This window comes from Saccopteryx bilineata, chromosome 1 (genome assembly GCF_036850765.1).
Source record: "Saccopteryx bilineata isolate mSacBil1 chromosome 1, mSacBil1_pri_phased_curated, whole genome shotgun sequence".
In the NCBI taxonomy this organism is placed as follows: Eukaryota; Metazoa; Chordata; class Mammalia; order Chiroptera; family Emballonuridae; genus Saccopteryx; species Saccopteryx bilineata.
In genome coordinates, this window is record NC_089490.1 from 233356912 (window position 1) to 233381596 (window position 24685).

Consider the following 24685-nt stretch of genomic DNA (forward strand, 5'->3'; position numbering starts at 1 on the left):
AAAACACTCGCACTTGTAATTTCCCTGAGATAAATATGTGCATAAATGCATTTAAAATATTGAGTTAAAATATGAAAAAGAGGTTAAGAACATGGGGATGTAATGAGACAGATTATAGAAGAAGCAAGTAGAATAATAAAAAAATTAAAAATGATATTTAAAGGGATAAGGGTGAAGGATTTTCCAAAGTTGAGGAATAGCATGATTCTTTAGAATTCTAAGTAGACTGAGAAAATAATAAATACATATATAGGTAAGATACAGTAAGTAATTCTGTTGATCACCAAAGACCAAGAGTAGATTCTAAAAATAGCCAGAGAAAAAGACAAATGGTTTAGAGGCATGAATTTTTCAGAAACCATGACATGAAATGTTTCAAGCCACAATGGAAGGCAGAAGACAGTGAAATATTACCTTTGAACTATAGAAAGAAAGTAACCAACCAACCTAGAATATTTTATTTGTAGCTAGACTATCAGTTAATAGCATAGGAGAAAAAAATATGCTTTTAGTCTAACAATACTTTATTAACTTTAATACCAGTAGGCTCTCACTAAAGTATTTTTAAAAGATATATATAGTTCAGGAATAAATATATCGATCCCAGAAAAAAGACCTGATGTGCAAGAAGGAATTGTGAGCAGATGAGCCAGGAAATATTGAAGCTGTGTTAAACAATATTATTTAATACTAACAAATAGACTATTAATAATGTTATGTGTAAGGAGAGTATAAAATAGCAAGATAACACTCCTGTGGACATTAATAATTGAATTAAATGGAAGGAGAACACCCAACTGCAGCCCCTCTAGGCATCCTGTCACACCTTCATATGAAAACTGAGATGTAACCATTTGATGGTGGATCTTCCCCTCCACCATACCTTACAGTCAGATAACTAGAGGCTTATTTTTCCAGAGATCCTTTTACCCATTACAACATGTTCAGCTTTCAAGATAAAACAACAACAGAAACAAAAGTACTAAAGGCATATGAAAAGACAAAAAGTACAGTTTAAAAAGACAGAGCAAACATAAGACCCAGACTCAGATACAGCAGGGCTGTAGTACTTACCAGACTGGGTAATTACTAAAACTATGGTTAACACACTGTGGCTTCTAATGAGAAAAATAAAGAATGCACCAGAACAGATGGATGATGTTAGCAGAGAAGGAAATTCTAAAAAGGAATCGTAAAGACATACTCCAGATCAAAGACACTGTAGCAGAAATTAAGAAAGGCATGAAACCAGAAATCAACAACAGGAAAAAACTGGTAAAAACACAAAAATGTGGGGACTTAACAATGTGGAGACCAAATAACATGCTACTAAACAATCAATGGCTCAGAGATGAAATCGAACAGGAAATCAAAAGCTACCTTGAGACAAATAAGAATGAAAACAATTTATCAAAATGTATGGGATGCAGAAAATCAGTTCTATGAGAAAGTTTATAGTTATACATTCCTAGCTCAACAAACAAACAAAAAACAAATAATCTGTACCTATAGGAACTAGAAAAATGAGAATAAACAAAAGCCCAAGTGATCAGAAGGAAGAAAATTATTGAGATAATAATTTTAAACTAATAGGATCAATTAAACTAAGAGATGGTTCTTTGAAAAGATAAACAAAAGTGACAAACCTTTGGCAAACATCAAGAAAAAAAAGAACACAAAACAAATAATAAATAAAAGAGAAGTTACAGCCAAATACAAAGAATTATTTAATAACATTATTAAAATTATATGCCAACAAATTTGACAATCTAGGAGGAATGGACAAATATCTAGAAGCATGTAACCTTTCAAGACTGAATCAGGAAGAAATAGAAAACCTAAACAGACTGATACTAGCAATAAAAGTGAAGTAGTAATCAAGAAACTAACAAAAACCATCCCAGAATGACAGCTTCACAGATGAATTTTACCAAACATTTAAAGAATTAACATTCTTAAACTATTTCAAAAAATTGAAGAGGAAGGAATACTTCCAAAGTCAACCCTGCAAAACCAGCAGTAGTCTGATATCAAAACCAGTCAAGACACTACAAAAATAAAATTAATAAAAGGGAAGAAAATTATAGGTCAACATTCTTGAAATCGCAAAACTTCTCAACAGAAGATTAGCAAAACGTATTCAACAATACATTAGAAAGATTATACACCATGTGAAAACATTTGCAGTTCTACTAGTGATCAGTAATTAAAACTATAACATTGTATGCCCGTGAGCTAGGCAAAGAATTTATTTATTTATTTATTTATTTAATAAATTTTTATTAATGGTAATGGGATGACATTAATAAATCAGGGTACATATATTCAAAGAAAACATGTCTAGGTTATTTTGTCATCAAATTATGTTGCAAACCCCTCGCCCAAAGTCAGATTGTCCTCCATCACCCTCTATCTAGTTCTCTGTGCCCCTCCCCCTCCCCCTAACTCTCTCCCTCCCTCCCTCCCATGTCCTCCCTCCCCCCCCCCCACCCTTGGTAACCACCACACTCTTGTCCATGTCTCTTAGTCTCATTTTTATGTTCCACCAATGTATGGAATCATGTAGTTCTTGTTTTTTTCTGATTTACTTACTTCACTCCTTATAATGTTATCAAGATCCCACCATTTTGCTGTAAATGATCCGATGTCATCATTTCTTATGGCTGAGTAGTATTCCATAGTGTATATGTGCCACATCTTCTTTATCCAGTCTTCTATTGAAGGGCTTTTTGGTTGTTTCCATGTCTTGGCCACTGTGAACAGTGCTGCAATGAACATGGGGCTACATGTGTCTTCACGTATCAATGTTTCTGAGGTTTTGGGGTATATACCCAGTAGAGGGATTGCTGGGTCATAAGGTAGTTCTATTTTCAGTTTTTTGAGGAACCACCATACTTTCTTCCATAATGGTTGTACTACTTTACAGTCCCACCAACAGTGAATGAGGGTTCCTTTTTCTCCACAGCCTCTCCAACATTTGCTATTACCCGTCTTGTTGATAATAGCTAATCTAACAGGAGTGAGGTGGTATCTCATTGTAGTTTTGATTTGCATTTCTCTAATAACTAATGAAGCTGAGCATCTTTTCATATATCTGTTGGCCATTTGTATCTCTTCCTGGGAGAAGTGTCTGTTCATGTCCTCTTCCCATTTTTTTATTGGATTGTTTGTTTGTTTGTTGTTGAGTTTTATGAGTTCTTTGTAAATTTTGGATATTAGGCCCTTATCTGAGCTGTCGTTTGAAAATATCAGTTCCCATATAGTTGGCTGTCTGTTTATTTTGATATCAGTTTCTCTTGCTGAGCAAAAAGAATTTTTTTTTAAATCTGAACATTTCAGTTGCTGACAAGGATATGGAGTATTGAGGACTCATGCACCACTGATGGGAAGGTCCCACAACTGTGGGAAAACAATTTGCAGATATTTAAATGGAATACTTACAGCATGGATATGAAAAAATAGAGCTACTACATCAACATGAATAGACTTCTCAAACAACCGAGTGCCAAAACCTTGTTATAGAATAAAACATACAGTATACCTTTTATGTAAAATTTAAAAACACGCAAAAATAACACTGATACTAAGTAATCTGTCAACATAAAGTGTAAATATCAAGAAATGTTTGTAAATATGACTACATTCAGATGTTACTGGTGAGCTGGAGCGCATATGGCCATGTTTTGTTTTCAAAGTCAGATGGTGGGTAAAAGAGAGTTGTTTGCTTTTGTAATATTTCTACCCTTCACGATCTTAAACATTGCAATATAATTTTGCAAACATAGAATAAGATTTATTAATCTATTAAGCCTGTATCACTGATGTTAAGTGTTCGTTCAAGATAGAGTGGAGGTGATGCTACATTACTGTGTATCTTTACAGCTCTAATGTGAAGACTGATCATTTGCTATATTCATGCAACGAATATTTATGAAATGCCTTCTGTGTTGGGAGCATTTTTCCAGAGTACAGCCGTAACATCTTGATTACAGAGGCAACTATTTGAAAATATTGAAGGACTTTCATTTGTGAAAATCAAAAAGATTCCTTGGCAGACACTAATTATTATAATAGATGGAGATGACTTTAGTGCAAACAGATTATGCAAGCTGACAATTTGTAATTAACAAATAATATAAATATCATCGATGCTTTCGATCTTAAGAGGAAAATTTTAACGTATCTATATGGATGCAAGGATTTTTAAAATTTTATTAATCTAGTACTCAGGTCTAATACTAGGCAATGTTTCCAGTATAAAATGGATTTTATGGGATTTCAGGTATCTAGTACTCAGGTCTAATATTAGGCAATGTTTCCAGTATAAAATAGATTTTATGGGATTTCAGGTAAAGATGGCTGAGGAGGTAAACACTAGGCTCACCTCCTCGCATATAGTAATATAGACTAACTGATATTGAGAACAACCTAAGACTAGCTGAAGAGAAATCCTGTCACCAAGGATAGAAAAAAGAAGTCATGTGGAGACTGACGGGGGGTGGGGGGGTGGGATGGGCAGATGCCACCCCAGCAGGTATGGAGATTAAAAATCAGCAGGAATATCCCAGCTATGCAGGTCCCCAATGAGGGACAAGGGGTCCCTGCTCCACACTGGGGTACACAGCCTGGGGCACCAGTGCCAGGAGCAGGAGCCCCCTGCCATCTGGCTATGGAAACCAGTGGATGCTGTGTCTGAGTGAGGGGAGGGCCACTGGAGGCCCAGCTCTCCTTCTGGGGGGCCCACGCATGGACTCCCTTTTCCACAGAGTCACTCTGAGCCAGTGCTTTCCAACCCTTTGCACTCAGGGGCCAGTGAAAATAGGAGGATTATTTCAGGGCCAGCTAAGGCAGAAATCACCCTGAGCATAAGTGAATTCCTATAGATCACTGGGTCTGTAAGCTTCATACAACGTCAGGGTGGTTCACTCTTTCATGGACCTGTACAAAATTTCTGGTGGACCGGCTCATGATGCCCTTACTCCTTCATTGAACTCTCCTTCTTCTCAGCTGTTAGGCCCCAGTGGGCACCATAGGTGAGCTCTCGATTAACCTGGCCATTTGCTCTTCCTTGGTGATTGCCTGAAACCCACCCCATTCAGCTCATCCACTTAGCTCAGAGCAGCCTGACTCCACTTGTACTGTGCACTTTTTCTAGAATCTCTCAAAGATCTACAAACCCCAAACTAGCAGCCACTGGCCTAGGCATGCCTTCCCATCTCTTACTAAGCAGACCCTGGCACAAGTGGTGACTGGCCTCATCTTGCATTATAACCTCCATTAGGTGATTCCAAGACTGGCATAAGACACAGCAGTCTTGTCCTGGAATATAGCTTCAACTAAGTGGCCACAAGCCCAGCACAAGTGGAGGCTGGCCTCACTTGTCCTCACCAGAGTGGCCTAAGCTCTGCACAAAGGGCCGCTAGTCTTGGTTTATAGTTTAGCTTCTCCCAAATACCTCCAGGCCAGCCCAAGTAGCACCAACCGAAGATAAGTCTGTGGCTCCTCGCAGACATCCTCAAGCTCAGCATGAGAGCGGGTGGACCTGCACCTGTACTGGGGCCCTCCCAAGAGGCTCTGGACCCGACACACCAGGTGGTCAGCTTCAGACAGCACTGTGACATCGCCCCGCCACCTCTACAGATGACACACTGGAAGGGGGGGACGTGGCTGGCACAAGAGCATGACTAACAGGGCTCCTGCCCTATGGGCCAGCCCCCACATGATGGCTCCTCCAGTGCAGCCATGGCCAGCTGTCACAGCTAGTCAGTCAGATGGTCAGCCCCCCCAGGCGGGCCCAACAGTCTATGTATGTAAAGTGTTCATGACCATTGTATGGCCAGCAATATGTGATCAGCATTGTCCAGTAATGTTAGTTGTTATTCAATTTATTTTATTAATTTTAACACCTAGAGAGCAGGATACGTACATACTTTCCGTGGACCTTTTAATCATATGAGAGTTTCTAGCCAGGGGAAAGATAATTACTGAGAAAGAAAGACATGTCATTAAAGGCTACATTCAAGAGCATTTCTGTTTTCTCAACTGCAAAGCTTGATAGTTGTTTTGCATTTGCTAATTGAGACTACATAGTAATACATTGGTGAAAATATTCAGGAAAATATTGTATTTACCTTTAAACTTTTAATGTTACTGTTCAGTTAGGTGCTAGACACATGAAGGTACATCCTGTAACATGTCATAAATATAAATATTCTATTAGGTCATTCATTCATGCATTCATAAACCATATATTGATCACCTATCATGTGTAAAGCACTAAGTAATTTTTTGCCTAGATTCTCATTGCAGTTGGGAGTTTTGCTTCCACCTCCCCCCACCCCCAATCTATCACTGATAATAAATTATCTAGTTTGTCTAACAATACCTTTGTGATTGGAGCAAGAGAGCCACATCGGGAAAACTTCTGGAATAAATAGTTACATGAGTACATGGAAGTTTTTGAGTTTATAAAGCTGATTTCTCCACCTGGAACACAAAAGAAATTACCCTCAAATGGCATCGTTTGAATAACAATTAAACCTCAGCATCCAAAGGAAAGAGAAGGCCCATGAACAGAGCCTGAGGACAATTATTATTATTAGAGATTTAGGTTCTTAACGTTTCCAGTGTACTGGTTTGGCATCTGCTGATGAGAAGGGAGCAATTTGCAGACTTTCAGAAGATCTCTAATTCATTTAGGCCACCAGGGAATAGTTGAACAAATTACCTCTTTCAGCCCAGTAAGTAGTACTGTAGTGATCTCTGAAAAGTAAGCATTTTATCATCTTTCACTTCGAAACAGATTGACTCTCCCTTCTTGCCACGGAGACAGTGACTGCCTACATGCCTCCGAATTTTCCAGCAGGGAAGGGGTGCAGGCAGCAACTTTAGCACTCCTGGGCTCTCTGGTCTGCCCCTCTCTTTCCCTCTGAGATCATTCTTTATTCCTGACCAAGTAGAGCAGCACAGCAGCAATTGGAGTGAGGGCTTTCTCTCTCCATTTGTGTAAGATCCGTGTCTACATCATGGGAGAGCTTCTTGTAGGCACTGGGACTCCTGCAATGAGCACAAAACACATGGATGTCCTCAGACATTTTTACATTCTGGTTCATACTAAGGGACATTCTAGCGGTGGTGTTAGAAAATCATTAAATGTCTCTCCTATTCTTGAGTTTTCTCATCGCTCAGATGGAGGGGATAGCGATTCCTACTTCAGAGATTGTGGGCAAAGTTCAGTTCAGCTAATAAACATGAATCGTACAGGCCTGACACCATGTGTCTTAGCTGTTCTCACTGCAGGACTAGCACTGCCGAAATAGAGGCAGCTGTGGGCATGTCACTATGAAGGGTGACATGAGGGTAGAAAGAGAAATCATCTTCTTTCATTTTTGTTTCTTTGCCAGGACCAGAAGTGAAGGACCTGAATTCACTGGTAGAATTGAGCTCTTGTCTATCACTCATTCATTGATTTATTCACTCATTTATACATTCATTTATTCATTCTCTCCCTCAATAAACGTGTATCAAGCAGTCACAGTGTTCCAGAAGTTATGCGGGGATTCATTAAATCGATGGATTCCTGCTTGAAGCTCAGAGTTTAATAAGGACAATAAGTAAATGAATTACTAAATATTCTATAATAACTGCAATGACTTAAAAACTATATAGATGATTCGTTAACAAAAGATATGATATCTTTATATAATGGACTACTATTCAGCCATAAGATGTAATACTGCCATTTGCGAGAACATAAAGGGACCTAGAGAACATCATGTTAAGCAAAATAGGACAGAAAAATTCAAGAACCACATGATTGCATTCATACATGGGATATAAAACTAGGAGTAACAAATTAATGAACAAGACAGACAAAATCTCACAGACACAGCTTGTTTGTTACAAGAAAGAATGAGTGTTGGGAAGCGGGAAATAAAGTATAAGGGAGTCAAATACATGGTGACAGGACATTTTACTTGGGTGGTAAACACAATGCAGTATACAAGTAACATGTCATAGAATTGAAACCTATATAACCAATGTCACCCCAACATATTTAATAAAAGAAAAAATGAAAAAGCTTATATAGACAAAATGCTATTTTATCTATAAGTGCTTTAATAAAATAAGGTACCACTCGTAATTGTCCTTTGTGTCCCTAAAATTTTAGCCTGTATGGTATGTACTAGACTTAAGAAAAAAATATTACTTCATTATTTACCATTATGCAGGAATTAACTATTTTTTGTAAATTTTCTAGATGTGATTTTTAAAAATTTTATTTTTACTCAATTTATTGTGGTGGCATTGGTTAATAAGAATGTATAAGTTTCAGGTGTACAATTCTACAATATCTCCTAATTTTTGTGAGCAGTATATAAGACATTATCTGTTTAGTGTACTGTGTGTTCACCACCCAAAGTCAAGTCTCCTTCCATCCCAGTAGTTTCCCCCTTTACCCTATTCTACCTCCCCAGCCCCCTCTCCCTCTGGTAATCACCACAGTGCTGTCTGCATCTATGAGTTTTTTGTTTGTTTTTGTTTTTGCTTAATTCCTTCACCTTTTTCAACCAGCCCTCAACCTTCCTCCCATCAGACTGCTGTCAGTCTATTTTCTCTCTATGAGTCTGTTTCTATTTTTTATGTTAGTTTATTTTGTTCATTAGATTCCATATATAAGTGAAATCATATGGAACTTGTCTTACTGTGACTGGCTTATTTTATTTGTGATAGCATAGATGGACCTGAGAGTATTATGCTAAGTTTCATTAATTTTATAATCAAAGGATAGACTACAAAGTATTCCTACTCTTTTATATAGTCTTTGTAAACTACACAAAATGAAAATAACATAGCATCATCCTTAAGATCAAAAGCCAAGATATGTCACTGTGTCATTTGGTTCTGTATGTTTTAAGTCAAATTTATAACAGAAATTTAGTCTGTCACCTCTCAAATTCTTTGCTTCTATATATTAAATTCAATGTTTGAAAATTTTTTTATTTTTTAAAAATCATTCTCTGTTTTACTGGTAATTCATAAACCCTCAGCCTACATTGTGCTCCAAAAGAGAATCATTTTCACAGTAGTATCTTACTGATCTGTGTATAATTTAAAACATTTTAATTTTCTTGGTTTTCTTTATGAAATGTTACGTGCAAATGATATATAGTTTTCTTATATCTATCTATGCAGTTGCATTTTATTTGCCCTCAAATTTTAATACATATGTAATAAATGCACACTGTAGAAAAAATAGTTATAAAAAAGTAAGTCATCTGTAACTCTACCACCCATAAATAATCTCAGTAAATACTCTTTACTTTATCCTTTCAGATCTCATATTATCTCATGTTCAGATCTCATATTATTCTAAGTAAATCTGTATCATCTGTCCCTATCCATATTCATAGATGGATCTATCCTTATGTGAAAATTAGTATTATACTCTACATGTCATTTTTAACTTGATTTTTAAGTTTAAAGTATATTATTGATATCTTTCTACATTTATATTTACATATGTTTGTATTATATTTCTCCAAAGATATGACATTTGCAAACCATTCCCTTTGGGACATTTAACTTGTATTCTTTTCTTATTATACAACATCTTTCTTGTGGTGTCTCTGTGTGGCTGTTTTATCAGATTGGTGCTGGCCTCATAAAATGAATTTGAAAATGTTCACTTCCCTTCAGTTTTTTGGAGGAGTTTGAAAATGGGTTGGTATTAATTCTTTAAAATTGATAAACCATCAGCTAACCTAAGAAAAATATAGAGAAGATTCAAATAAATAGAATTAGAATTGAGAGAAGAAGACATTAAACCGGTTGCTACAGAAATTAATAGGCTCATACAAGACTATTTTGAACAATTAATGTCAACAAACTGGATAAACAAAAGAAATGAGTAGACTTTTAGAAACACACAAGTTATCAACTCTTTGGGCTGAGATTGCTGCCCCTCTTCTCTCCTGTTCCATACACGGTTAATACCTAGACCTTGCTCCTGTAGCTTTGAACTGAAATAATTGATTTACTTGTGTGTGTCTCCCAGAAAATGCAAGTTATTGACTTTTAAACTTTCTGTGTCATCCACACAGTAGGAGCTTAATAGACAATCGCTAAGCTGTTAACTTAAAAATTCACATGTAATGATGATGTTAATATTCAAAAAGATCATTCTTGAGAAAATTTAGAGACAGGACACAAAGAGAACCCTTAATAAACAGGGCAATGTTTATGTAAAGACTTCAGGATTGGCAATTAGTAGGTGATTTGCAATAAGGCACCTCCAAATATAAAATGAAACTCATTATCTAAAAGGAAGATGTCGCAGTCATTAGAATATTATCAACCAGGGGTGCTAGACCAAAAGATTTTTAAGTGGGGGATTTGACCTCTTCTAGTTTTCTATCCCTGGCAGTCATTTGTAAATCAAATTTATTTTGTATAATCAAAATATAGAGATTAGGCATAGGCTTGAAGTCAGATGTCTTAGCTCAGTTACAGGTGCTGCCACTAACTGTTGAAAAGTAACGTGAAATGTATACTTTCTATGTGCTGGGCACTGTATGAAATATTTGTAATATATTACTTTATTTCTAGGCTTTGGGTTATATAGCATCCCATTTCTAATTTCTCTTCCTTGATATGATATTCTTATATGTTGCTATATAATTAGTTCTTATATATGTCCTTAACATAATTAATTCTATGTTCTTATATAATTAATTCTACCTCCTTAAGCCTTATTTTTCTCATCTACAATATGGAGGGTAATAATACCTGACTCATCAGGTTGTTATAGAGACCAGTCACTTAGCAGAGTGTCTGTCACGTGGCAAACCATCAGCGAACGTCTACTGCTTTACTGATAGATTAATAACTGGGGAATAGAGATGTTCAGTGACATGAATGACAGCATTAAACAGTAAGCCCTTGAGTCCACTTTATCTGTGTTGGAACTCAGTTTCTTCATCTCCAGAAGGAAAACAACTTAATAGTTTAATTATTATTGACTCAAAGTAATCTGAGGATAAGTTATAATATATACTGCCCAACACAAAGCTTGTCACATGTCATACCTTCAGAATCTGGAACTTACAAATGGGGGAGGGGAAGGAAGAAGAAGGAAGGGGTTAAAAATAAAAAGGTGTTGATCTTCAGTACCATGACATCAACGGAATATAAGACTGTTCTTATACAGTAGATTATTTATAAGTGTTTATAGTAGATTCTGTGATCATAAATGTATTGGTCCATGCTCTGATTTAGAGGACATAGCCTACGAAGTGGAGCAAGGAGCAATGTCTGACCAATATTCATTTCTGTATAATTTTATCATCTGTAGCTACATCCACCTAGGTGGCCTTCTCTAACGCTTACTTCCTAGGAGCCATCAGATGCCGTTAGGATATAACTAGCACTCTGGTCGCTCAAACTGTGGGGGAAATGAGTTCCAATTGGACAAATGGAAGCACACATGAAAACTCACTCTCTGATTTCCTGGCTTTGGAGGAGAGAAATGAGCTCATTAAATTCTCTTGCCTGGGTCAATTAGCCATGCAATTAATCTCATTCCCAACTTTTTCAAAACTCTATCCCTTTGCAAAATGCAAGCCAAATAGAACATTTTGCTACAAAGCAATGCCGGAAGCCTATTTTTTTACTTCATGTCAAAGTAATCTTATTGATGACTTTGTTCCCTCTTCTGACGGAATTTTTATTATTCAAGTTATACTCTCTTGCACAAAAGTTGGTGGAAGGGATGACATGAAAGCTGTGGTCCTGCCACACTGATAACGGATGCAGTTTGTCTCGCACTGAACAAGTGCCGGCTGAGTGACTTTGGGACGTTGCCTACCTGAGCTAGTGGAGCGGGTACAGTCAGAGCTTTCTTTGGCATTCCTATGAAGACGCCATGGTTTTGTGATCTAAAAATTAAAATCTCATTGATCCTTACTGTGAACCTAAAAGAAGTTGTTGATATTTCAGTCTGCTTAGCTTTGTCTTTGCCGTTCGGATGGACTGGCAACTTCTAAGCTCTTCACCTATGGGATCAGAGACTGGAAGTCAAGTTTTTAATGGTTTCACACACACAAAAAAAGTAAAGGCCAGGAAACAATCATAACTTTTCACAGTGGTTATTAAGATATCTTTGCATGATTTTCGTTTGTGAGGCCACTTTCACCCTAGCGTGCCTAGAGGATGCTCATTCCTGATTTATAAAACATTTTGCCAAAATATGCCAGTTGCTGGCTTTGAACTCTTTGATATTAGTTTTCCAGCTAATAAAAGTGCCTGGTATGTAAGTAAAAAAAAAATAATAATAATCATGGCTTTGTGTTTACTCACCGTTCTGATATTATTTTATTGCTCCAGTGTGATCGCTGCTTGCCTCTTTATAATGACAAGCCCTTCCGCCAAGGAGATCAAATTCATGCTTTTAATTGTAAACCTTGTCAATGCAACAACCACTCCCGAAGCTGTCACTACGACATCTTGCTGGACCCGTTTCCATCTGAGCACCACCGAGGAGGAGGAGGAGTTTGTGATCATTGTGAACATAACACTACAGGTAACAAGCAAATCACACTCTACATGAAAACTGAGTTGGTCTTTGAGGCCCACGTGCGTTGATATACAAGCCATATTATTTTAAATTATGGTATTGCTCTCTTTTTATAAGAGGTGCTTTTATATGGTTACACTGGTAAATCAAAGCTGGTTTACCAAATCTTCATAATCTCAAATAATTAGGTAGTTTTCAGAAATAGTCGTGTAGTCTTTAACTATATATTTTTAGGAAAAGTGTTTTTCCCCCACTGCATTTGATTAAGCAATGAATATATTTTGGATAACTCAGAAATTATTAGTTTGGAAATGTATGTATCTTCTTAAAATAAGTTTTTTTGTGTGACCTTCGTCTTCCTCTGTGTCTGAATTCTCATGTGGAGATGTTTACATTCATTTAGGTATAGCTTGGGCTCTGGTATCCTGGGAATATTCTTTTGTAAATGCTAATTAAAGAGATGATTATCAAAATCTTATTCTAAAACCATTCAGCATGTTGAAGGGCTGGGATGTTAAAAATACAAGTAGGCAATTTCTGACATGTAACAATATAAAGGCCGAAGTCTTAGGGGTGTGAAAACCTGCTACTCTGAAGCCTGGATTAATTTATTAGATAATTACTGATGGCCTAAAATGTCACACAAGATCTAGGCTAGGTTCTGGGAATGTAAAGATTAACAAGGTAATGAATGCAGCCATCTTTGCATGTAGTATTGCACTGTGGGAGAGGCTCACCATTGAAGGACCAATTGCAAAGTTGTGTGCTGAGAGCCAAGGTAGCGCAAGTATGGTAGGCGTTACCCAGGGGAAGCAGTGGGAGGAAGAGGAGTAGGAGGGCAAACAGAGGTTTCCAGTAGGACAAACAGTGTGGAATGGCCTGGAGGAGAGAGAAACATGGAAACCCCTGAAGACAGGATGGAAGAGGAAATGATTGTCCATAAGGAAACGTGCCTTCGGCCTGCCTGCCTTCCTTCCTAATTATCTTCAGAAACTGCCTGTAGGTTAGTCTTTCTTACATAAATGGTAAAGGAAAACTTCTGATTAGTAAATTTTAAGCTATAAGAATTACCTAATCATTCTAATATATCAGACTATTTTAATATTTCATGTGAAATATATTTGCTATATCTAAATATAACAAATTTCTATTGATATTTGCAATAAAAAATCATGGCCATAAACACTAATAGAAGCAATTGCTTTTTTTCTTTTTTTTTTTTTTAATATTTTTCTGAAGTTGGAAATGGGGAGGCAGTCAGACAGACTCCTGCATGCCCACCAGGGGGCAATGCCCACCAGGATCCACCCGGCATGCCCACCAGGGGGTGATGCTCTGCCTATCCGGGGCGTTGCTCTGTTGCGACCAGAGCCATTCTAGCACCTGAGGCAGAGGCCATGGAGCCATCCTCAGCGCCCCAGCCAACTTTGCTCCAGTGGATCCTTGGCTGCAGGAGGGGAAGAGAGAGACAGAGGAAAGAGAGGGAGAAGGGTGGAGAAGCAGATGGGTGCTTCTCCTGTGTGCCCTGGCCGGGAATTGAACCGGGGACTCCTGCACGCCAGGCCGACGCTCTACCACTGAGCCAACCGGCAAGGGCCCAGAAGCAATTACTTTTAATTGTGTTAACTGTAGAGTAATGAATTGTGTGAGGAGTAGTCACCTATTTGACAAGATTTAGTTCTGGAAAACATTTCTAATACTATATACTTGGCTGCTTCTGAGTGGACATTTTTCATCTACCACACATGCATAAATGTCTCATATTTGACTCAGATTAAGTGGCTGTCCCCAAGAATAAAGAAAAGTTTTAAGTTTAAAAAGAAACTCTTTTGAAACGCACAGGCCCCTGCAAAGCACAGCCTTTTAAAAGTGTGGCATTATATAACAGATGGGCGTTTAATGAAGGAGAGCGCAGTTTGTAACAGGTTCATTGTTTCATATGCTCTGGATCACCAAATTGGCAGGTAGGGATGAAAGGTGCATTAAAATGGACGTCCCGAAAATTATGGAATTCTCTCCAAGGAATACAGTCTTTAATTTTGAATTATGCCACTGACTCTAACGAATTGAAGTCATAATGCATAACCTTTCCCCACCACAGGAAGGAACTGCGAGCTATGTGAGGGTTACTTTTTTCGACCAGCTGGGGCAGATCCTTCAGCCATAGATGTGTGCAAACCCTGTGATTGTGATGGAGTGGGCACCAGAAACCGAAGCCTCCTGTGCGATCAGGTGGGTTCTCACTATCGAAAGCAAGGAAATGCTCTCTTTCTAAAGCTAATTTGGGACACTTCTACTCCTGGAATTGGGGACTGTTTCTCAGGATGTCCTCTGTGTGTGTTTGCATTTCAAAGAGATGGCTGCTTGAGGACTATTCCTATGTACCTTTTAACAGGGACATGAGGTGGAAGGCTCCTTAGGTGGTACTTTGCAGAGAAGGAAGGCTCATTTTATTTTTACACTTACAAATGTCAAAAAAAAAAATAGAAGCAAGGAGGTTCAAAGTAAACTGGAAAGTACATTAAGTATATGTCTTGGAATTGTTGGAGAGTTAATATTAATAAATGATATTAATTAAACAAAAACTATTTTCCTTCCAAATTTCCCAGAAGACAGTATAACAAAGTTCACATACACATAGATCCAAACAGTAATTAGGATAGTTGTGCTTCTAAATTTCTTATTCCAACCTTCTCTCTGCCTTCACTGTACAGTGGATTTTTATAATTGTATGCATTTTTTATTATAGCATCGCAAAAATTAATTTCTGACCTTCGTGAACACAGTTTCTAACTCACTTGGGTCGATATATCCTAGCTCAACCCAAGAAAGAGAGAAAATATTTGCAAAGCATACATCCAATGAGACTAATCTCCAATATATATAAAGAACCTTTACAACTCAATAATAAAAAGGCAGTACAATTAAAAAGTGGCTAAAGGATCTAAAGGGATAATTCTCCAAGGAAGACACACAAATGGCCAGTAAGCGCATGAAAAGATACCCAACATAATTAGTCTTCAGAGAAATGCAAATTAAAACCACAATGAGATACCACTTCACACTCACTGGCATGGCTGTCATTGAAGGGATAGATAATGACAGGCAGTAATGAGTACATGGAGATCATTGGTATTCCCATAGACTGCTGGTGGCAATGGACAATGTGCATCCATTTTTACAGACAGAAAACTGCCTGGTGTTCCTCAACATGTTTAATTCAGAGTTACCATATGATCCAGCACTTTTACTTCAAAGTATGTACAGATAGTCACCAGGTTATGAGTGAGATAGTTTCTGTAGTTTTGCAAATGCTTATGTATTTATATGCACAGAAAGGTAAAAATAAATACGATGTTAAGACAAACATCTAAGTTACATTTAATAGGAAAATGTACCTGTTCCAACTTACATGCAAATTCAATTTAAGAACAAACCAACAAAACCTATCTTGTTTGTAACCCAGGGACTGCCTGTACTCAAGTGAAATAAAAACATATATCATCACAGAATCTTACCCGTGACCATAGCTCCTTTATTCATAACAGTCAAAATGGAAAATAACCCAGTGTCAATCAGCTGATGAGTGGGTAAATAAAATGTAGCCTATCTACTCAATGGAATATTTTTCACCAGTAAAAACAAAGGAAATAATAACATATTTTAATGTGTACTTTGGTCTCAGTAGTAGGAGTAGGGAAAGGAAAGAGAGAAAGCTATTTTTTTAGATGCCTCTATCTATCCATACTTTCCATGTGCAAAAATCTAGTTTAAAAAACTTATAAAACAGGCCTTGGCTGGTTGGCTCAGTGGCAGAGCATCAGCCCAGCATGTGGAAGTCCTGGGTTCAATTCCTGGTCAGGAACACAGGAGAAGCGCCCACCCTTCCTTCTCTCCTTCCTCTCTGTCTTTCTCCTCCCCTCCCACAGCCAAGGCTCCACTGGAGCAAAGTTGTCTGGGGCGCTGAGGATGGCCTCATGGCCTCTGCCTCAGGTGCTAGAAGAGCTCTAGTTGCAACGGAGCAATGCCCCCAGATGGGCAGAGCATCGCCCCCTAGTAGGCTTGCTGGGTGGATCCTGGTCAAGAACATGTGGGAGTCTGTCGCTGCCTCCCCACTTCTCACTTCAGAGAAATACAAAACAAACAAAAAAATGCATAAAATAAAAGACATACTTAAAAATATTAACATTTTTTCTTCGTTTTAAAAACATTGTTTTACCTTTTTCTCCTAATTACTTTTTCAATAATTTTTATAGCAGAAAACAAATATATTTTTAATGAAATCTGATATATAGCCAGAGCGAATTGCATCTGGCAATCTGAATGCAGATACAATGAGGAAACTTCTATGTTGTCTGTCTATAAATCACATTCATATTTTACCTTAATTTTAATTATTTTATTACACTTCAAATGCAGATACAAAGATTATTATTACATGTGAAAATATAGTACACCTTGCCTGAATAATGTTACAAAAGATTTTTTTTAAATGTTTATTGTTGTTTCCAATGGGGTAACAGTAATATGTGCTAAAGTTGTCAACAATGTCAAAATTAGAAACTGTAAAATTGAATTCAAGGGCATTTTTTTGAATTCATTCAATCATTATCCTTAATAATATTAGGGAGCATACAAGAATATTAGGCAGTTGTTCAAGTCTCATTTTGTTATAATAACTTAGGAACTGAGCCAGCCCCAAATGGCCTGGTGACTGTGCTGTGTGCTCCGTGTTCTGGAAGGGAACTTCCCCTTTGGCAGTTGTCATTTGACACTCAATCCAATCTCATAAGCCATGACATGTTTGCCTTTTTCTTCCATTAGAAATGTTGTAATTTTTCCTTGTGCAAATGCCAAGGTCTCGAGAATGGCATGAAGTAATTCTCTGACTCAGTCACTACATCCTAAAACTATGGATGCCAAAGTCAAGACACACAGGATGTCTAATGCACCATAATAAGAGTAAATGGAGAGTAGAAAATGGAGAAGAGTCTTATTGTTATTATTGTCGAGGGATCCTTCACACGGAGTCCGTGGTCCATAGGTACCATAGATGAGTTTTAGGGCATCCATATTTACTTTTAAATTTTATGTAGGAGTGCATCTGTTTATTCATTTGTTTGTTTGTGTATCTTTGAAGGAGGGCTTTCCATACCTTCATCAGACCCAAAAGGTGTACATGACCCCAAAATAATTGAAACTCATGACATCCGGAAATGAGTCCATTCATCTTGAGAATACCCTTGGCTATTAGTACAGATGCCTACAATGTGAGTTTCTCAGGATGTCACCGCACTTAGTTCTTGTTTTCTTTGAACTAGGTGCATGAGTTATTTGACACCTTTCCTGAGTCTTTTCCTAATCCAGTGTGACCTGATGTTTCATGAAAGTATCCCACGGTATCTGGAGAAGAGTCCGTGAACTCCTTCCTGTTAGAGTCCATAGAGGTAGAGGTCCCAGTCAGCTGTGACCCAAAGGGGTCATACACTGTCTGGCTCCAGCCTGTCCCTTCATTGACCTTGCCCTTCATATGTTAGCTGGTGTTCCAGGCACACCTGCTATAGCCACCTGCACAGGTGATGCTGGTAAGGTGACGAGACTTAATAGAAAGTCCCCAGCATGAGGCCTGACTCATTGAGGAGGCATTCAAGAAACATTTGGGTGCTTTTCTGTTTGGAATTTTCTCCATCCTTCCTGCCTTCTTTTTCTCTCACTCTGCTGTGTTCTTAGATTGAGCTGAGGGAACATGAGGGTTAGATAACAACAGTCAAGACGCTTGCGTCAGCCAGAGCAGTGCTTCTCAAATGTTTAATGTGCATGTAAATATCTCAGATGCCTTTTTTTGAGGGATTGGTGAGGCTCTTTATAGCATTCATACAGTGAAATATGGGGCCTATGACTTACATACTTCATAGTTTCTTTTTTTTTTTTTTTTTTTTTTTTTTTTTTTTTTAATAAATTTTTATTAATGGTAATGGGATGACATTAATAAATCAGGGTACATATATTCAAAGAAAACATGTCTAGGTTATTTTGTCATCAAATTATGTTGCACACCCCTCGCCCAAAGTCAGATTGTCCTCCGTCACCCTCTATCTAGTTCTCTGTGCCCCTCCCCCTCCCCCTAACTCTCTCCCTCCCTCCCTCCCATGTCCTCCCTCCCCCCCCACCCTTGGTAACCACCACACTCTTGTCCATGTCTCTTAGTCTCATTTTTATGTTCCACCAATGTATGGAATCATGTATTTCTTGTTTTTTTCTGATTTGCTTATTTCACTCCTTATAATGTTATCAAGATCCCACCATTTTGCTGTAAATGATCTGATGTCATCATTTCTTATGGCTGAGTAGTATTCCATAGTGTATATGTGCCACATCTTCTTTATCCAGTCATCTATTGATGGGCTTTTTGGTTGTTTCCATGTCCTGGCCACTGTGAACAATGCTGCAATGAACATGGGGCTGCATGTGTCTTTACGTATCAATGTTTCTGAGTTTTGGGGATATATACCCAGTAGAGGGATTGCTGGGTCATAAGGTAGTTCTATTTTCAGTTTTTTGAGGAACCACCATACTTTCTTCCATAATGGTTGTACTACTTTACATTCCCACCAACAGTGTATGAGGGTTCCTTTTTCTCCACAGCCTCTCCAACATTTGCTATTACCTGACTTGCTAATAACAGCTAATCGAACAGGTGTGAGGTGGTATCTCATTGCTGTTTTGATTTGCATTTCTCTAATAGCTAAAGAAGATGAGCATCTTTTCATATATCTGTTGGCCATTTGTATTTCTTCCTGGGAGAAGTGTCTATTCATATCCTCTTCCCATTTTTTTATTGGATTGTTTGTTTGTTTGTTGTTGAGTTTTATGAGTTCTTTGTATATTTTGGATATTAGGCCCTTATCTGAGCTGTTGTTTGAAAATATCATTTCCCATTTAGTTGGCTTTCTGTTTATTTTGTTATCAGTTTCCCTTGCTGAGCAAAAACGTCTTAGTCTGATGTAGTCCCATTCATTAATTTTTGCCTTCACTTCTCTTGCCATTGGAGTCAAATTCATAAAATGCTCTTTAAAACCCAGGTCCATGAGTTGAGTACCTATGTCTTCTTCTATGTACTTAATTGTTTCAGGTCTTATGTTTAGATCTTTGATCCATTTTGAGTTAATTTTTGTACAGGGGGAGAGACTGTAGTCCAGTTTCATTCTTTTGCATGTGGCTTTCCAGTTTTCCCAGCACCATTTATTGAAGAGGCTTTCTTTTCTCCATTGTGTGTTGTTGGCCCCTTTATCAAAAATTATTTGACTATATATATGTGGTTTTATTTCTGGACTTTCTATTCTGTTCCATTGGTCTGAGTGTCTATTTTTCTGCCAATACCATGCTGTTTTGATTGTCGTGGCCCTATAATAGAGTTTGAAGTCAGGTATTGTTATGCCCCCAGCTTCATTCTTTTTCTTTAGGATTGCTTTGGCTATTCGGGGTTTTTTATAGTTCCATATAAATCTGATGATTTTTTGCTCTATTTCTTTAAAAAATGTCATTGGAATTTTGATGGGAATTGCATTAAATTTGTATATTGCTTTGGGTAATATAGCCATCTTGATTATATTTATTCTTCCTAGCCAAGAACAAGGTATATTCTTCCATCTCATTATATCTTTTTCGATTTCCCTTAACAATGGTTTATAGTTTTCATTATATAAGTCCTTTACATTCTTTGTTATGTTTATTCCTAAGTATTTTATTTTTTTTGTTGCAATCGTGAAGGGGATTATTCTTTTGAGTTCCTTCTCAGTTGTTTCATTGTTGGCATATAGAAAGGCTATTGACTTCTGTATGTTAATTTTGTATCCTGCGACCTTACTGTATTGGCTTATTGTTTCTAGTAGTCTTTTTGTGGATTCTTTGGGGTTTTCGATGTATAGGATCATATCATCTGCAAAAAGTGATACCTTGACTTCTTCTTTTCCGATATGGATGCCTTTTATTTCTTTGTCTTGTCTGATTGCTCTGGCTAGAACCTCTAGTACCACATTAAATAAGAGTGGAGAGAGTGGACAACCCTGTCTTGTGCCTGATTTAAGGGGGAAAGCCTTCAGTTTAGTGCCATTTAATATGATGTTAGCTGATGGTTTATCATATATGGCCTTTATCATGTTGAGATATTTTCCTTCTATACCCATTTTGTTGAGAGTCTTAAACATAAAATTGTGTTGTATTTTATCGAAAGCCTTTTCTGCGTCTATTGATAAGATCATGTGGTTTTTGTTCTTTGTTTTGTTGATATGGTGTATTACATTAACCGTTTTACGTATGTTGAACCATCCTTGAGATTCTGGGATGAATCCTACTTGATCATGATGTATTATTTTTTTAATATGTTGTTGTATTCGATTTGCTAGTATTTTGTTTAGTATTTTAGCATCTGTATTCATTAGAGATATTGGTCTGTAGTTTTCTTTTTTTGTGCCATCCTTGCCTGGTTTTGGTATGAGGGTTATGTTGGCCTCATAAAATGTGTTTGGAAGTATTGCTTCTTCTTCAATTTTTTGGAAGACTTTGAGTAGAATAGGAACCAAGTCTTCTTTGAATGTTTGATAAAATTCGCTGGTATAGCCGTCAGGGCCTGGACTTTTATTTTTGGGGAGGTTTTTAATGGTTTTTTCTATTTCTTCTCTACTGATAGGTCTGTTTAGGCTTTCTGCTTCTTCTTGACTCAGTCTAGGAAGGTTGTATTTTTCTAGGAATTTATCCATTTCTTCTAGGTTGTTGAATTTAGTGGCATAAAGTTTTTCATAGTATTCTACAATAATTCTTTGTATATCTACGGTGTCCGTGGTGATTTCTCCTCTTTCATTTTGGATTTTGTTTATATGAGTTCTTTCTCTTTTTTCCTTGGTAAGTCTTGCCAAGGGTTTGTCAATTTTGTTGATCTTTTCAAAGAACCAGCTCCTTGTTCTATTAATTTTTTCTATAGTTTTTCTGTTCTCTAATTCATTTATTTCTGCTCTGATTTTTATTATCTCCTTTCTTCGGCTGGTTTTGGGTTGTCTTTGTTCTTCTTTTTCTAGTTCCTTAAGGTGGGAAGTTAAGTGGTTCACTTGGGCTCTCTCTTGTTTGTTCATATATGCCTGAAGCGATATGAACTTCCCTCTTATCACTGCTTTTGCTGCATCCCATAGATTCTGATATGTCGTACTGTCATTTTCATTAGTCTGTATATATCTTTTGATCTCTGCACTTATTTCTTCTTTGACCCATTCATTTTTTAAAAGTATGTTGTTTAGTTTCCACATTTTTGTGGGATTTTTTTCCTCTTTTTTGCAGTTGAATTCTAGTTTCAAGGCTTTATGATCAGAAAATATGCTTGGTACAACTTCAATTTTTCTGAATTTGCTGATATTGTTTTTGTGGCCCAACATATGGTCAATTCTTGAGAATGATCCATGTACACTGGAGAAAAATGTATACTCAGTCACTTTGGGATGAAATGTCCTGTAGATGTCTATCATATCCAGGTGCTCTAGTGTTTTGTTTAAGGCCACTATGTCTTTGTTGATTCTCTGTTTGGATGACCGATCTAGAGCCGTCAGCGGTGTATTGAGGTCTCCAAGTATGATTGTATTTTTGTCAGTTTTTGTTTTAAGATCAATAAGTAGCTGTCTTATATATTTTGGTGCTCCTTGGTTTGGTGCATATATATTAAGAATTGTTATGTCTTCTTGATTCAGTGTCCCCTTAGCCATTATGAAATGGCCATTTTTGTCTCTAAGTACTTTTCCTGTCTTGTAGTCAGCATTATCCGATATGAGTATTGCTACACCTGCTTTTTTTTGGATGTTATTTGCTTGGAGTATTGTTTTCCAGCCTTTCACTTTGAATTTGTTTTTATCCTTGTTACTTAGATGAGTTTCCTGTAGGCAGCATACAGTTGGATTTTCTTTTTTAATCCATTCTGCTACTCTGTGCCTTTTTATTGGTGAGTTTAATCCATTTACATTTAGTGTAATTATTGATACTTGTGAGTTCCCTATTGCCATTTTATATCTTGCTTTCTGTTAGTTTTGTGTCTTGTTTGATCCTTCTCTTTCGTTTTTCTATCTTTTGTTTTTATTTGGTTGTATTCCATACATCTTTCCTCTGTTGCTATCTTTTTTATCTCATGTGCTTCTGTGGTGGTTTTTTCAATGGTGGTTACCTTTGAGTAATGAAAAGGGTCCCTACCCTGTTCATTGTAGCGAACTATTTTGTGAGTACTTTTGCACTCCATCGTCCTTTGCTACTGTTAATCTCCGTCTTCTCCCCCTCTTTCTTTTTGTTGTTGTCACAGTTTAAATTTGGTTTTATTGTGTTCTTCTTGGAGCTTTTACTTGTGGCTCTGTTTTTTTTTGTTCTTTGTATCTGATTGGAGAACCCCCTTTAGTAATTCCTGGAGTGGGGGTTTTCTGATGATAAATTCCCTCATCTTTTCTGTATCTGTGAATGTTTTTATTTCTCCTTCGTATTTGAAGGATAGCTTTGATGGGTATAGTATTCGTGGCTGAAAGTTCCTCTCTTTCAGGACTTTAAATATTGGGGTCCACTCTCTTCTAGCTTGTAGAGTTTCTGCTGAGAAATCTGATGATAATCTAATGGGCCTTCCTTTATATGTTGTATTCTTCTTTTCCCTGGCTGCCTTGAGAATTTTTTCTTTGCTGTTGGTTTGTGTCAATTTCATTATGATATGCCTTGGAGTAGGTTTGTTGGGGTTAAGAAAATTTGGAGTTCTGTTTGCTTCTTGAACTTGAGGCTTTAGTTCTTTCCACAGGCTTGGGAAGTTCTCATCAATTATTTGTTTAAGTATGTTCTCCATTCCATTTTCTCTCTCTTCTCCCTCTGATATACCTATTATTCTTATGTTATTCTTTTTGATGGAGTCAGATAATTCTTGTAGGGCTATCTCATTTTTTTTAATTTTTGAGTCTCTTTCTTCTTCTCTCTGTTGTGCCTCAAGTTGCTTGTCTTCTATTTCACTAATCCTCTCTTCTATCTGACCTGTTCTATTAGCTAAGCTTGTTACTTCGTTTTTCAGCTCCTGAATTGAGTTTTTCATCTCTGTTTGATTTGTTTTTATAGTTTCAATTTCCTTGGACATATATTCTTTGTGTTCATGGAGTTGTTTTCTGAGCTCCCTATATTGCCTTTCTGTGTTTTCTTGTATATCTCGGAGGATTTTTAGGATTTCTATCTTGAATTCTCTGTCATTTAGCTCCAAGGTTTCCAATATATTAAATTTTTTCTCCATAGATTTTTCCTCATCTAGCTGTGTTACCTCTCTTTCTTTTGTATCCATGATATTCGATTTTCTCTTCCTTAATGGCATCTGAGGGTGGTTTTGTTGATAGTATTAATGAGATTTAATAAAGAATAAAAAGTTTAAAAAAATAAAAAAATAACAAATCGAAAAGAGTTGTTTTTTTTAAAAAAAATTAATAATGAAATAAAGAAAAATAAAATAAAATAAAAATTTTTTAAAAAAGGAAATTATTCCCCCCCCTCTTTTTTTCCTCTCCTCTCCTCTCCCCTCTTTCTTGAGAAAATCTTGTGGTGGACTGTGAGTTATAACAAACAATGCCTGTGATGGAGGGCCTGAATTGGGGAAAAGTAATAAAGGGGCAAAAAAGAGAGAAAGAAAAAAAAAAGAAAAAGAAAAAAGAAAAAAAAAAGAGCGTATGGACCCACAAAAAGCAAATAAGGAAAAAATTTGGGTCAAGAATAAAATGATTTGCTTTTAGGTGTTGGTTTTCTAAGAGTTATGATGAGAGGAATAAGAGGAAAATGGAAAAATGGGGGGACAAATTAAAAACTTACTATTGTATTTAGTGGAACAAGAACTAGATAATATGGAGAGCCAGCGATGGGAGCACTGCTAGTGAGTTAAAAAGGTGAAGTAAAAACCCCCCAAAATGCCACAAACATAGGTTTGAGTCCCAGATAAGATAATTTGTTTGTTATTGAGGTTTGAATGAGAGGAGATGTAAAGGAGAAAGGAAGAAACTAATATAGAGGGAGAAAAGAAAGAGAGAGAGAGAAAAAAAGAGGGAACCACTAAAAGAAGAAAAAAGAAAG

The 24685-nt window shown here is 37.0% G+C and overlaps 1 protein-coding gene across 1 annotated transcript in view; it reads left to right on the top strand.

Annotated features, from left to right (window-relative positions):
- The window catches only part of USH2A (usherin), a 545087-nt gene that overhangs the window by 70458 nt on the left and 449944 nt on the right, over positions 1-24685 (top strand). Inside the window, exons 10-11 of the mRNA XM_066238179.1 lie at positions 12385-12580; positions 14676-14806. Coding sequence (XP_066094276.1) covers positions 12385-12580; positions 14676-14806 — 327 coding nt within the window. The remainder of the gene's footprint in view (positions 1-12384; positions 12581-14675; positions 14807-24685) is intronic.